The sequence below is a fragment of the Rhinopithecus roxellana genome, chromosome 18, assembly GCF_007565055.1.
Source record: "Rhinopithecus roxellana isolate Shanxi Qingling chromosome 18, ASM756505v1, whole genome shotgun sequence".
In the NCBI taxonomy this organism is placed as follows: domain Eukaryota; kingdom Metazoa; phylum Chordata; class Mammalia; order Primates; family Cercopithecidae; genus Rhinopithecus; species Rhinopithecus roxellana.
The window spans coordinates 5,708,314-5,724,096 of record NC_044566.1 but is presented as its reverse complement, the minus strand read 5'-3'; the positions used below and the strand labels follow the sequence as shown (position 1 = coordinate 5,724,096).

The window sequence follows — 15,783 nt, the reverse complement described above, 5'->3', positions numbered from 1 at the left end:
GGCTCAGTCCCCAGGCGCCCATGCCAGGCAGGTCACGCTGGCAGCCCAGGCGATGGAAGGCAGAGAGCACTGGGCTCTGAGCCGCACCTGCACCGCCCGGCCTGGAGGAGGGGGCCCCACACAGAGGCCGTGCATCCCCCTGCCTGTGCCTCGGGGTGTGGACCCTGCCGGGAGCTGGTGGTCACCCAGTCTCAGGCTCACAGGCCCAGGGACCCAGGGTCTGCCTCTCACTATACCCAGGTGATCTGTGCCATGGGGGCCGCTCCACTCAGATGCCATGGGACCAGGGCTCGGTGCACACTTCCTTACAGGATGGAGGTGCCTCACCGCCCTCACATTCCAGCCAAGGGCAGGACGTGGCTCAGTGAGTGTGAACGTCATGGACAATGTCTTCACAGGGGACCAGAGCACCACAGAACTCACAGCGGATGACACTCATCGCCTTGTCTCCCACTGCTGCCACCGCAGAGGGGCCCCTGTTGCTGAGAAAGCTACAGGGACAAGTTCACTGTGGCTCCTGCGTTCTCCTGCTCCCACAAGGAACAGGGTGGTACCCCGTGCAGTGTGGAGACATCTTGGGGGTTCCTATGTGCAGTGAGGAGATGTCTTAGGGGTTCTCAGGCACAGGAAGGGGACAACTCAGGGTCCCCAGTGCACAGGTGATGTCTCGGGGTCCCCGTCTCCAAGCCCCTGCTGTGCTCATGTCCAGGGTCTTACGACTTCAGCTTTCAAAGGGTGGTGCGGCGTGAATGGAGCGCCGGTCACCCTGGCGTGTGTGGGATTCATGCACGGCCCCTGGCTGCCTCCCTGGCACCGTGCTGGGGTGGATGTCAGTGGACTCGGAGGGAGGCTGGGATCTGTTATTTTGGCCCTGGGGTACTTGCACCCACACAGCACACACTTAGCCGACTGGCAGCAAGTGACACAGTCCTCAGTGTGACAGGCTCTGTCCATGCCCAAGGCAGGGGAAAGGGAAAGGCGGCAGCCTGAGAGGCTGTCCTGCGCGTGGTGCCCCTCCTGGCCAGCGCCGCTCGGTCCCAGGGCAGTCAGGCACCATCTGGATGTGTGCGCTGCCTCCCTTTCCTCTCCCTGACGCTCGCCTGCCAATGCCCGGCCACCGCCCGTCCATCCCTGAAAGAAACGCTCCCAAACCCCACGGGGAACCAGGTCAAAGCAGGGCAGGGGGCTGGCTCCAGCCAACTTCTGCCCCACGTTCCACAGCCCACCGTGGTTCCAGGTCGCCAGATGGAGGAAAGGGTGGGAGGGAGCGGAAATAGAAAAGTTCCTTTCTCCCTCAAGCCGGCAGAATGCCCTCGCTCCTCTGAAGTTAATAAAAGCACTGGTTGTGACTTGTGAGAGTTTAGGCTGTGCCATCGGGCTGTTCCTGCTGTTCCTGAATGGCTGAGAGGGGCCTGGGCAGCCTGAGCTTCTCTGTGTGTGGCACTTCGAGTCTGCATTGTTGGTCCACCTGGCCTGGGCCACGTCTGCAACAGCTCTGCGCCCTCATCCCCCCAAAACACACCTCTTGTGACGCAAAGGACACCCAGCTGCCCACAGACCATGCGCGTGTGCCCAGGGGAGCCTCATTAAACCCGCCACCGCCGCTTCCCTCACTTCGAGTCCGCTCATCTTTCCCATCGGAACAGAAATTCCTAAGCCCAGGTTCCAGAACTGCAGGACAGGGCCGACCCCAAGATGAACAAAGAAAATTGGACCCACAGACCTGGAGCGGGACGCCTAGCAGTCATCTCCACCTTTTTAAAAAGTCTCCAAGCTGCACAGGTTTTTGCTGGTCAAGTGGGGAGAGAAATACCCTAGGGAGGTGCCTGCCCATTAAGAGGACACCTGCGGAGGGGACACCGCACCTGCCCCCATGCCTCGCGACCCCGTTGCATCTCACCTGGCCTCGAGCGCCCTGCAGTCCCCCGGCGCCTCCTGGGTAGCGACCACAGCCGCCGCAGGGTCCCCCGGGATGCTCCCTTCTCGGCCATCGAGCCGCCCTGTCACGAAGGCTGCTACAAAGCAGACACAGCTCTGGTTCTTCACGCAGGGACCACAGGCGACCCCTGATGCTGGAGCAGCAGCCTTCGGGTCTCTGTGGGGACAGCTAAAAGCCGGGTGGGTGCTGCATGGTCACGAGAGGCAGGTGCTCAGGACTCTGGTGACTCTGGGCTTCACCAAGTCACAAGAAAGAACCCAAGAGGGTTGAGCCACCTCCTCAGAGCATCTGGCCTCCCAGAGCCCTCAGCCGTCCTCGCCCCAGGCCTGGCCTCCTGGAGCCTGGCCTAAGCCACCACCGCCCTGCACGCCGGGAAGAGCAGGCAGAAATGCCGTGGTGCTAGAGACACCCGGCTGCCGCGCCTGCCCCGCCGTGTGCAAGCTCTGGGCCTTTCCTTCCTCGGACAGGGCGGGGGGACTGCGGGGCTGGACCTCCTTGCCTTATGGAGCCAAAAACACCTTCCAGGCCTCAGGAAGTCTCAAGTTCGAACAAACAGCTGCAAACCCGGAGGAAGGGAGGGGCGCGCTGCTGCTGTCCTGAAACAAAGTGGGAAGTTCCACGCCTGTGACCCCCGTCTACTTCCTCGAGGGAGGAAGTGATGAGGCTGCTTTGAGTGGCTGGAGATACTTTTCCCCAAGAGCTGTTGAGCTGGTCCCAAGCCAGCAGCTCCCACCCTCTGCCCCATGGCTGCTTCCGAGGGGGGAGAGGTGACAGCGTCCAGGGCTCCCCATGGCCCCCGAGCTGACGTGCCACCCTCAGGCTCTCAGAGTCACTAGGCACCATGCTGGGCACACCCAGGGCTCCAGGCCTCACAGCTGATGTGCAAGGCCATGCAAATGGCCTAATGCCATTTTAACTCTTATTAGTATATGCTTCAGGCCACAGGAAGAGAAGGTGGCAGGGCTGGAGCTCAGGCCTGCTTGTGAAAGCCACACAGTGTCCCAAGCACCACAGGTGCCCTTCTGTGAGCCGATGTGATTAGAGCGTGCATCTGGTTTGCAGCCAAAGAATGCATTTATTCAACATTGTTTACTGAGTGCACACCTGTCGCGCCACCCTGCACAGGCGCTCACAGAACGGCTGGAGGGTCCCCGCCGCCTGTGTCCCCCACAGAACGGCTGGAGAGTCCCCGCCGCCTGTGTCCCCCACAGAACGGCTGGAGGGTCCCCGCCTCCTGTGTCCCCCACAGAACGGCTGGAGGGTCCCCGCCTCCTGTGTCCCCCACTGGCATCCGGGACGTCAGAGGGAAAAACTGATTCCATGCCCGGAGAGGTGGCACCTTGGTGTCCCATTAGCCTCCACAAATACGGTGATTCTGTTCAAAGTGTTCTGTGCTGGGTTTGCTCCTCTGAGAGCTACAGGTGTTGAGAGCCAGCTTCTGCCAGGAAAGACAGAGCCCCACACACCATCCCCCTCCTGCCTTCCACATCCACCTGCCAGATGCAACAAGATGGTCCCAAGGCCGCCGCCCCTTGAAGCGGCCGGAAGCTTGTTCTCTGTGCTGCATCCCCCAAAACAGCTACAGAGGAAAATAGGGTGAGAGGCTCGATGTCTCAGCCACCCAGGAGCAGAGACCACGAACCCCACTTTGTTGGGGGCTTGTGTGCGAGCCCAGAACAGGTAAGCCCTAACCTGACTCACATGAAAATGGGGAAACGGATGGCACATTTTGCGTGGTGTTTCCAGAGCTCAGGCCTCTTTGGTTTTGTTTGTTTGTTTGTTTGTTTGGAGACAGAGTCTTGCTCTACCCCTCAGGCTGGAGTGCAGTGGCATGATCCCAGCTCACTGCAACCTCCACCTCCTGGGTTCAAGCAATTCTCATGCCTCAGCCTCCCAAGTAGCTGGGATTACAGATGCCTGCCACCATGCCCGACTAATTTTTGTACTTTTAGTAGAGACCGGGTTTCACCATGTTGGCCAGGCTGGTCTCTGACTCCTGACCTAAGGTGATCCTCCAAGGGCCTCTTTGAATAACCAGGAAATCAAGCCCTAGATGCTGGTTCCATCCACAAGGACAGACGCAGAACAGGCTTTGTATTCACGGAAGCACTGAGCAGTGAGCACAGGAGCCATCAGGGTCGCCTCTGGGGTCAGCACCAAACCTCTCTTTCTGCGTTTCCTTCCCTTGTGCGTGGTTAAGGTGCTGAGGAAAGTCACGGAAATTGGAATGGCAGAGCCACTTGCAGCTGAGCAGGTCGGATGTGCACACACGTTCATCATTCAACGTCCTAAACATCTAAATATGTTTTAAAGATGTTACTCATTAAAACCATTTTTCAAAAATCAGTCCTGAGATAGGAAGCTCGCTCACGATCGGCTCATTTCTTCTCATATGTCGCGCATACAAGCTTTGGGTTCAGCGACTATCGTGAAAACCCGGCTGTCCTCTCCTGGCTGGCGGGGGCCACTTCCTCCCTAAGCTCCTTGGTAGCCCCCCCCCATGAGAAAACACAAAAAACCCACGTGAGATCCAAGTTCTTCCTGTCACCCCGCTGGTTAGCCTCAGGGAGGCTCCAGAATGGCTGGGCCCCTGAGAAGCGGGTTGACTTTTGTGAACCCCGGGAGTCTATTTCATACAATGTGGCCCCAAGCTACTGTTAAGAAATCCATATCAATAAATGGTATCATTTTTGGCAGGAAAAGAGTCTTACATTAACCACTCCATTAGTCGTGGAGTAGGGAGTTGTTTAGGGCAGGTCTTAAATGAGCTGTTGGGTGATTTAAAATTCAACACTGGCCGGGCGCGGTGGCTCACGCCTGTAATCCCAGCACTTTGGGAGGCCGAGGTGGGCAGATCATGAGGTCAGGAGATCGAGACCATCCTGGCTAACACGGTGAAACCCCGTCTCTACTAAAAATACAAAAAATTAGCTGGGCGCGGTGGCGGGCGCCTGTAGTCCCAGCTACTCGGAGGCCGAGGCAGGAGAATGGTGTGAACCCGGGAGGCAGAGCCTGCAGTGAGCTGAGACAGCGCCACCGCACTCCAGCTCCAGCCTGGGCGACAAAGCGAGACTCCATCTCAAAAAAATAAAATAAAATAAATAAATAAATAAATAAATAAATAAATAAATAAATAAAATAAAATAAAATAAAATAAAATTCAATGCTCCTGGGCTGATGCGGGTGGGAGCAACCATGCACACCGGGGGTGAGGCACAGACGGAAGTGTCTCGTTTCCCCTCTCCGTAAAGCATGGGGTGCAGGGAAGGACAGAGCATGCTTGTGGAGACCAGTGACTTCCCCACACAGCCCCCACAGGGTAGTGACAGCAGTGCTGGGAAGCCCCTGACTGTCAGACTGGGCAACCCCAACCCTCTGCGCCAGCCCTGCCGGACCAGTCCTTGCCTCTGGGTTTCCCGCTGCCCGGGAGGCCTGTGCGTCAGGTTTGGTGTATGACTCCTCACAGCCCCGTCATCTTCCTGCCATGGTGTCTGAGAGGCTACTCGCCGAGCAGCCCCTCCTCTCCTTCAGTCCCAGCCCGGGACCCGCCAGGGAAGGTCGTGGCTCTGGTCTAGCAGAGGCACCTTTGGTGAATGGCCGGAAAGGCCACACAGCTCGGCCTCAGAGGTGCAGGTGACCCAGTGCTGCTCCCTGCGTGAGCATCACACACTGCCCTCTGTCCCACCCTTGCCACCCCATGACGGACCTGAAGACCAAGCCTGGAGCCGCGTGTGGTCCCCTGTGCAGCGTTTAACAGGTGCTCCAGCTGGAATCCTTCTCTTCATTGTCCATGACAAGTTCCATTTTAAGAGATAAGGCATTCTTACAAAAACGAAGTTTTGTTTGGGGCATTAGCTCACCATCCCTAATAGATTGCCAAAAATGTCATTAATGAAACTTAATACTAGTTCTTTCCTTTAGGGAATTAAGTAGCACAATTGTGTGTTAGGACTAATGCTGAGAAATTGGTTTTCATGCTTTGGAGATTTGTCTCATTTCTTTAACATCATTAATAAAGGAGTAAAGCAAACAAACAAACAAACAAACAAACAAAAAACCCAGAACATTTGCTGAGAGCCCAATTTAGATGCAAACGCCAGCCAATCCCATAATTTAGAAGGAACAATCGGTTCTTTTGTATTTTCAAACTCACAACTGTAAGTTTTCTTGAGTGTCTCCTCCCAAAGGTTCAGTTTCTTCTCAGCACTGGGCATCTCCTGGGACCTACGCTGGACAAAGGCTCCTGGGGTGGAGGGAGGGAGGGAGGACAGGAGCTCACTATGGCACAGCGGCCTGCGAAGTGCTGTGTGCTGAAGCCCGGGCTCGTGCTCTCTGTGACCGTGGGCATCTGTGAGAATAGTGACCACAGATGTCACCTCTATCACCATGTGACCATAATGAGGTCAACCACAGACCCTTCCTCTCAGAACCTTCCTTTTCCTTCTCATTTACCTGGAAAATCCCCACATACTTCATTACTGGGATCATCAGTGTGGTCACACACCTGACTGTGAGGATGACCATGGCAGTGGCTCCCTGCTGTGCACAGGAGCTCATGGCCAGCACCTGCCTGCACTAACCATGTGCACAAGTGACCCTAATAGCAAACAGTTCCCCACAGCTTCCTGCCTGCCGGGTGCTTCTAAGTGCTTTTCATGCAGATTTAACTCATTTAACTCATTTGATCGTCACATCAACCCTAGCAGGTAGGTGCTCTCCTGAGTCCATTTTGCAGATGAGGAAACTGAGGCACCACACAGTCACATTCACAGTCACAGACGGCAGAGCTGTGTGGAGACCAATGACTTCCCCAAACAGCCCCCACAGGGTAGTGACAGCAGCACTGGGAAGTCCCTCACTGTCAGACTGGGCGACCCCAACCTCTCAGCGCCAGCCCTGCTGGACCAGGTCCTTGCCTCTGGGTTTCCCGCTGCCCGGGAGGCCTGTGCGTCCGATTTGACCTCACAGGTCACGGGTCCAGCACCAGCGATTTTAACCTAATAGTCAATGCAACCCTTCTTCACAGTGGGCCCCGCTAACCTCACAAGGTGCAAAGCCTCATCCCACATCTTATCCACGTATGACCACAAGGCATTAGACGTTCTAACTTCAGTACTTCACTAGAATTCCAATGTAGGCAGCTCCATTTTTGTGTGTGTATCAGACAAGGGCAGTTAGCTTGTAAACATTCTGAAAGGCGTAAGAGATGCTTCTTTCTCCACACCTAGATTATAAAATGAATGTGACCAGACACATTCTGAGTTAATCCGAAAGGTAGAAGTGTGAAAATACTACTTACAGTGGTATCCTTCCAACTCTACGGACGGTAACGTGAGCTGATGTGGAGACGATAGTTCTGGTGAAAGAAGGGGCTACGCTGAGAGTGCTGCCCGCACGTCGTGGGTGGCAGAGGAAGCAAAACACACAGACAAAGCAGCCGAGCTTTCCATAATTAGGCTGCAGAACTAACGTGGCTCCAGAAATTGTATTTGGTTAAATTATGAATCAATAGACCCTAGGGTCTGTTAAAATTATTCTCTATTCATGAAAATGTGTTTATCAGACACAGCATGCCGTTCATGGGCAGCTGAAGCTTGGAGAACTTCTGATTGTGATGCTTATGCCTTGTTCTTTATTACAGCGAAAGCAGGTCTCCCGAGCCAGCTTCTCTCATATTTACTAGTCCCTAAAGTTCTAATTCTGGAGTGCACCCTCTGGTATTCAGCTGGTATCAATGATCAACAAATGTGCTCCCCAGAATGTCTGCAAAATGAATGGAACTCCTAAAATCCGTGCATCCTCCATACCCAAGGGGCCAAGCTTACGAAAACCAGCAGAACAACAGCATGCCAGGGGCGCAAAGGTCCAGGCAAACTCATCCAATGAGGTTGGCCATGCCGGGGACTTCATGGACTCGGAGGCTGGCCATACCGGGGGCCCTTGCAGACCTGGAGGTCAGCCATGTGAGAGGCTTTGCGGACTCAGAGGTTAGCCATGCCCGGGGGCCTTTGTGGACTCGGCGCCCCTAGTTCTGAGGAGGAGTTTGCACCACTGTAGAAGGTGGTCTTACCCTTAGGGAATGCCAAATGCAGGGAACTCCAAACGTAAGACTAAGGGAGGAGGCAGCCAGCAGGGGATGTGGAGTGGCAGGTGAGGATGAAACGCCAGGTAAGGAAGTGCCAGGCGATGAGGCACCAGGTGAGGAAGTGCCAGGACAGGAGCTGATGAAACAGTGGGGGCTGAGGTCAGAGGGGGCAGTGGGAGAGTCAGGAGTGGCTCTGAGGAGGGAGATTGGGAAGACACTGGAAGGCGGCCACCATCCCAAGGCACAAGTGCAGCGTGAAAAGGGGCCAGCGACTCAGGAGGCAGTGGCCAACACAAGACCCCAAGAAACTCGGCACGAACCTCGCAGGCGTCCCCTTCTCAGGTGCTGCCCAGCATCGCTCACTCCTGAGACCTGACCTGCGGTCACTCAGCACCAGCCCCTGGAGCCATGGGTCTCCCTGAAGGGCGCTCCAAGCAAACACAGGGTCAGCCCCCCAGTATCCTCAGAGCAGGCTGGAACTGAAATCCCCGGGAGCTCATCAGTCTGCCCCTGGTTCCACAGGTGGGGCCTTGCTCGTGCTGTCTTTGCATGGAGGGCGTCGGACTCACCCACCTAGGAGGCCCGAGCGCTGCATTCTTAGGAGCTCTCAGGATGCACTGAGCCGTGGCATCAGATCACAGAAGGTTGGCAACACGGGACGCCAAGGATGCTCAAATAACTCACTGTTTCCTCACAAGCCTCTCTCCGCTCAAATCTCAAAACCCACTCCTGAATCCCTACGGACAAGATCCATAACACAACATCCCAGGAAAGCTAATTGTTTTTTAAAAATGTTTCTGTACTTTATAGTCACACTTATCTAATTGGAGACCTAAATTTCATGTTACAAAACAGTCCGCACAGACGTCTACCTCATTTGGCTGCATGGTTTTCCTTCTAAAGGGCCTCAACACATTTAAAAAACCGACAAAGAAATCACGGCTCCTTGAGGAGACGCCAGTCACTGAGGCCGAAGGCAGGGGCATGAGAGGGGAGTGCTAAGGCGTCCGTCAGAAACTGCGGAGCGGGCTAATGAGCAGGCGGCATTTTGCCAGGGAGCCGCACCTTCTCCACTGAGAGCTCTTCAATTCCACACAGAAATGCGTGCTCCCTGCCTCCTGGGCACATGCCCCCCCGAGTTTTTCCTCTGAGACCTGCAACTGGGGGATGCCGGACAGCTGTGCCTGTGTGGTGGTCCTGGGACGCTCCTTCATCCCCCAAAGCCCCTCCGTGCTACTGTGTCCCTCAGCCCACCGCTCAGGCCACAGGCCCCTTCCCAGGAAGAGCTTAAGGACAGGAGGCGGCACACAGCTTTCGCTCAGGGAGGGCGGCACCCCACTCTTCCTTTACTCACAAGCTCCATCAGCTTGGCCTTCACTTGCACCCAGAAACCCGTGGCCCACACCACCCGCCACCTAGAGCCTGCAGCCCACGCATGTCTGTCTGCCACGGGCCGATTGTCCCCAGACTCATACGTTGATATCCTGACCCCCAGCACCTCAGAGTGTGACTGCATTTGTGGACAAGAGCTTTACACAGTTCATTCAATTGAAATGAGGTCACTAGGGTGGGCCCTAACCCAACAGGGCTGGTGTCCTTATAAGAAGAGGAGATTAAGACACACGTGCACACAGGGACGACCATGTGAGGACACAGGGAGAAACTACGTCTACACGCCAAGGAGAGAGGCCCCAGGACGAATCAGCCCTGTGACATTTTGACCTTGGACTCCCAGCCTCCAGGACTGTGAGAAGATGAGCATCCGTTGTTGAAGCCACCAGCCTGCGGCGCTGTGTTACTGGAGCCCCAGCAGACCAAGACCCTGGTCTCAATCCCTCTCCTGCCGTTTCAGGGACACACCAGCCTCGCACACTCCAAGGGCTTCCCAATCCCGTAACACAAACACTGTCACGGTGCCATCCTCAGCTGTGTGTCACGTGGCCATGAGAGAGAGAGGGCTCCATGCCACGGCAGGCAGATACCCGGCGGGGACGCCAATCTTGAGGGTTTGCTGGCCGGGAGTATCAGAGAACGAGGCAAGTCTACTTCCTATGTTTCCTTTTTCCAAAATTGATCACCGCGATTTTGCTTCAGGTGAGCTTCTCATAACCTTGGGGCAACTTGGAGGCTTCATGACTGAGGGGAACAAACTGTTTCCTCTGCTCTCACCCTGCAACAGTCAACACAGAAGACTTCCATGGCTCCCAGACACCAAGAAGTGTGTGGGGTCTCTCCGCACCACAGGCAACCAATCAATTCTGCACCAATCAATTCTGCAGCAGATGCCAGGCAGGTGACCCAGTTCAATTCTGACGCCTTCTACCTGGAGACAGCGTCAGACCAGCAGGGTGAGGGCTCAGACCTCCCACTTCCCATGCCAACCACAGGCCCCAGTTGTGACCTGTGCTTCTGCCCAGCCGGCTACACATCAGGGGTCCCATGACCCCTCCGTGGGTTGGGTTAATTTGCGGGAGCAGCTCACAGAACTTGGGGAAGCACTTAGTTACATTTTCTGGTTTAATATAAAGGACGTCACAAAGGATACAGATGAAGAGTGGCACAGGGTGAGGCACGCGGGAGGGTGTGACACTTCCAAGCCCACCCAGGGCGCCACCCTCCAGGAACTTCCTTGCACTCAGCCTCGGGCAGCTGCCCGAGCCCAGTCCTTTGGATTTCCATGGAAGCTTCCTTATGTAGGCATCATCCATCCATCCATCCATCCACCCACCCATCTATCTATCCATCCATCCATCCATCCATCCATCCATCCATCCATCCATCCACTCACCCACACAGCCACGCAACACCCTACAATCAGCCACCAACCCATCCAGCCACCACCACACCCACCCACTCCACCAGCCATCCATCCAGCCACCCACCCACACACACCATCCACCCGACAGTCTCCACCAACCCACCATCCAGCCAGCCACCCCATCCATCCACCACCCACCCACCACATCCATCAGTACCACCCCGACAGGCATCACCAACCCACCACCATCCACCCACCCACCCATCGACCCATCCATCCACCATCCATCCATCCACCCACCCACACACACTACCATCCATCCATCCACCAGCCACCACCCACCCACACCACACATCCACCATCCACCCCTACAGCATCCACCAACCCATCCATCCATCCACCACCCACACATCTACCCATCCATCCATCCATCCACCCACCCACCCATCTACCCATCCATCCACCCACCCACACATCCACTCATCCACCCCTACATTCATCCACCAACCTATCCATCCATCCACCCACCCATCCATCCATCCATCCATCCATCCATCCATCCATCCACTCACCCACACATCCACTCATCCACCCCTACATTCATCCACCAACCCATCCATCCATCCACCCACCCACCCATCTACCCATCCATCCATCCATCCACCCACCCACCCATCTATCCATCCATCCATCCATCCACTCATTTATCCATGCATTATCCATCTATCATCATCTGTCTATGACAAGAGTTAGTATGAGATCAACTAATGGAAAAGGTGGGGCTAGGTTTAAAGATTTTTCTACTACAGCAGTTCCGCAAGTTTGATTCCTGAAGAACTTCATCAAGAACTTAAAAAATGTCAATTCTCAGACCCTACCCTAGACTTGCTGAATCAGAAACTCTGAGGGTGGGCCCAGCAGCCTGTGCTTTAACAAGCCCCCCAGGTGATGCAGATACATGCTCTAGCTGGAGGACCACTGTTCTGTTTCATCATGTGCTTACATCAACTAGAGCCATAGCATTGCTCCCTCGAATGTCTTCTACCTTTTCATCAATTACTAAAATTCCAAAGAGAAAACAAAAACAGATGAAAACGAGCCCTATCACATAGAAGGGGGGCCAAGGGGAAGTTGCCACTGGAAAGTGCCCCGGCCTTGTTACTAAAGATCAGGTTTAGAAGAGTATATAAAACGTCAGTTCTCAAGATCAAAGGCAACAGGTTCACAGACCATATGGACAGCACACATTATCCTCCTTTACATGCAGATTAGCCTAGACAATGAAGGTTCTAGGTGACAGAAGAAATGCATAAATCTGAAATTAAAACACAGCAGCAGCATGTCCTGGACAGCAGCAAAGATAAAATGCTTGTGGGCTTGGAGTGAATCTACAGAAGGTGAGGCTCTGTGCAGCTGAATGAGACAGCTGCTCTAAGGCCAGCCGCTGTACGCAATCCCTCAGCTGTGACCTGGCCCCACCACTGCCCTGAGGACCTACGCCAGCTGCCACATCAGTGTCCTGTTGCCATCAGCTCTCACCTGGCACGGACCCTAGCATGACCCCAGAAGGAGAAGCAGCTCCATGACCTCGAGCTGAAAGGTGTTTGGCTGCAGGTGGGGAACTCGCCTGAGGAAGTGCTTGGAATTTAAACCCGAGGTGGGGATCAGGTTTACCTTGACCTTCACCCCTACCAGAGAATGTGCACCACACACACACACCCCTACACTCTGTGGTAGCGTCATGTCAATATCACACCACACACCCCCCTCATGATGGTTTTACAGCCTCTCAACCTAATAACTTGCCTCCACTGAGTGGTACCTTACACACAGCGTGAGCAGAAAATGGGTTTGTGCTGAAGGAAGAGGCCAGTGTTAATGGGTGGCAAGTGGAGTGTGATGTGGTGTCACCTCCCCTAACTAAACACTGCAGGGTGCTCATAACCGAAGATATCTGGTAAGCTGGATTTGAAAGTCCTGGTGAAGCATGCAATTATCAGTAATGCAGATGTGTGGGAGGACGCACATCTTACTGCCTGTTCCAGATGAGACAGCCCACATCGAGAGCCTGGCTCGCAGGACATTCAGCGAGCGGCCAGTGTCACTGCTGCTCTTCTGAGATGGCCTTTTTACAATTAAAAATGCGCACGTGTCTCTCGGAGCTCATGAAGAAACCCCAATCCCTAAAAATCTGGGGAATGACATCACCCTCTGGAGCGGTTCCCACTCTGTGATTCCGACATCGAGCCACACGCAGAGGCACGCAGAGCAAGGAGGCGCTTTCTCCTCCACCCCCGCAGCCGATCGGAAGCCTCCCTGTGAACCTGGCACCCACAAAGCCCTTCGCTGTACTCAAACCCTGCAAACCCTGCATGGAAAAGCTCCACTCAAGCCTCAGAAAAAGAGAGCTGATCCTCTAAGAATCAGAGAGCAGACGGCATGAAAATGGTTTTGTTTTCTTTTGACCCATATACAATAAACCCAGCAGCTTTGATCACAAAACCCCCATTAAAAACATCTTGATTAGACTAACCCATACGATGGTGCTTATGCTGATTTAATCACTGGTTCGCTCTCAAAATCCATTGGGGTGGGTAGAGAAAGACAGAGAACCACACCCAAACCAAGCAACCGACATTTTAATCTCCCAGGCAAGTACTAGTTAGACAACTAGTCATGGCATATATGACATAACATATGGCAACATCAGGCAAAACACTTGGCAACTTACTTTTAATGATATATCATTATTTCCTCTTCATTTCAAGGAAAACTAGTTAAGGATGCCTGTCCCTTCTGCATAACACAGCCTGAGAACTCAGATGGGACTGCCTGAAAGCCAGGGCCAGATGCAAGCTGTCAGCCCAGTCTCTGCTTACATCTAAAATAATCGATCTGAACTGCTCTTCAAAGCTTATTTGAAGTAATATTTCGATTAATACTGAAAATGAACGTCCAGTCCACTCTTTACCCATACCGTCTCACACATTTGTCTGAGGTTTAAATTGCATTTAATGAAGAAAAGAACCACCTGATTAGTCCAGGTTTTTTCCTCCTCAAAATGAGCTTCCAGGTAGCTTCACTATCCCCACCCCTGGCTCTGAAATCCCAAGCTCTGAAACCCCTTGGCTCAGATCATTGTCAATTTGCAAGCACTTGTGCATTCTCCATTGCGAGGGCTACGGACGGGCAGGTTGATGGGCAGATTTCAGACACACAAATGGCTCCGCATGCAGACCCAGCATCCCTGAGAGAGCCCGTGACACCAACGTGCAGTCATTTTAACTATCCGGGGCAGCATACGATCGCCGACAGCCTCTGAAAACACACCAGCTACCAACCAATGCCCCCCATGTCTCATCTACCATCGCTAGAAAGGAACACGAGGGCGGCTTACAAACATCAGACGCATTTCCCCACAATCCAGCCCATGATGTCAAGCTTAAGCACAGATCACTGACGGCCAGCAGCTCCTCCTACCCGTGTGCTTGGAAACCGCATTTAATCTCTGCACCATTTCTTCCAGGGCCATCTCTTCAGTCCTCAGCCAAAACCTCATCCTCCGACACAACAAAAATGATGCTGGCAGATCCGCTTCCTCCGCACGGGGGGCGCCTGCGGGTGGGGCCGTGCGAGTGGGGAGGGGGCGCGGCGGAGGCGGGGTGGGGGCCACGGCAGCGCTTTCAGCCTGGAGCCACCGCCTCCCTGCCCAGGATTGGTTCCGCGCCACCGGGAGGGGGGCGCGCGCTGCGCCGCGGGGGGCGGGGGGCGGCTCGGCGGAAGCGGAAGCGGCGCGCGCCCGCCCCGGCGTGTCACCACCGCGGGTCACCTGGGAGTCCTGTGAGTGCACCACCGAGGTCACCTGGAAGCCCCGCGGGTCACCGCCGCGGTCACCTGGGAGCCCTGTGAGTGTATCACACAGATCACCTAGAAATTCGTGTCACCGCCGAGGTCACCTAGAAATTCGTGTCACCGCCGAGGTCCCCTGGGAGCCCCGCGGGTGCCGCACAAGTGCCCCCGCCCCTCCCCCCGGTTCCGGGTCTCCACACTCTCCCGGTTTGCGGGCAGCCGCGCGGAGCCGCGAGTGGACCGAGCGAGTGCAGCTGCCTCCGCGGGGCCGCGCCTGGCCGCCGCCTCCCTTTACCTCCGGCCGCCCCGCGGCAGGTGCAGAAGCTGCAGAGGCCGCAGCAGCCGAGCGCGCCCCCTCCGCGTGGCCGCATGCCACCCGCGCCGCGCCCAGGTAAGCAGGTCCGCGAGTCGCTGGGTCCATGCGTGGGTCCGTGGCTGGCCGGAGATGGACCAGCCCCTTCCCGCAGGGGCATCGCCTGCCCAAGGTCGCAGGACCCGGTGTAGGAAGCGCGCACTGCAGGCACGGGACTCTCCACCCTCGCCATGGTTGGCACCAGGCCACACTGTGCACTTGACACCCGCAGCGTCCTGGCTGCCACCTGCAGATTCCAGCTCGTGTCTATGCAGGGCCATGGCCGCCACCACAGGGCCATGTGCAAGAAACTCTCTGAGCTCTCCTCACCCAAAACCGCGGCTATCCTCTTGTGGTTTGGTATTACAGGTAACGTGCCCTTCCTTAAAGAAACAATATTTCAGGCCTGTAGTCCCAGCTACTCCGGAGGCCGAGGCAGAAGCAGAGGCAGAGGCAGGAGGATCATTTGAGTTCAGAAGTTTGAGTCTGGGCAATGTAGCAAGACCCCCCCCCCCCCCCCCGCCCAACCCCACTCCCCCACCAGTTAAAAAAAGAGAGAGAGAATTCCAGCAGGAAAAAGTACCCTTTTCCATGAATGGTTTGAGAATTCAAGCATTAAATGGCTGAGGTTTGAACTACAGCTCATGCCAATAACATGTGCACATGCACCAGCATTCCAGTGTCCAACAGAGCATGCGTGCATCATTCCAGTATCCAGCAACAATGCACCAGCAGTCCAGTGTCCAACAGAGCATGCGTGCACCATTCCAGCATCCAGCAACAATGCACCAGTAGTCCGG

At 55.2% G+C, this 15,783-nt stretch overlaps 1 protein-coding gene and 1 pseudogene across 9 annotated transcripts in view; both read right to left on the bottom strand.

The window, feature by feature from the left end:
* The window catches only part of MCF2L (MCF.2 cell line derived transforming sequence like), a 194,006-nt gene that overhangs the window by 112,312 nt on the left and 65,911 nt on the right, over window positions 1-15,783 (bottom strand). For 2 of the 9 annotated variants that reach the window (XM_030922081.1, XM_010360080.2), the window contains exon 1: window positions 14,263-14,502. The exons of 5 other annotated variants lie outside the window; for them this stretch is intronic. In XM_030922081.1, coding sequence (XP_030777941.1) covers window positions 14,263-14,341 — 79 coding nt within the window. In that variant the 5' untranslated portion in view covers window positions 14,342-14,502. Of the gene's footprint in view, window positions 1-1,900; window positions 2,445-14,262; window positions 14,503-14,926; window positions 15,711-15,783 lie in introns of those variants that run through there. 2 more of the 9 variants (XM_030922073.1, XM_030922078.1) reach the window with 2 other exon arrangements.
* Window positions 700-1,374, bottom strand: LOC104659910 (annotated as a pseudogene).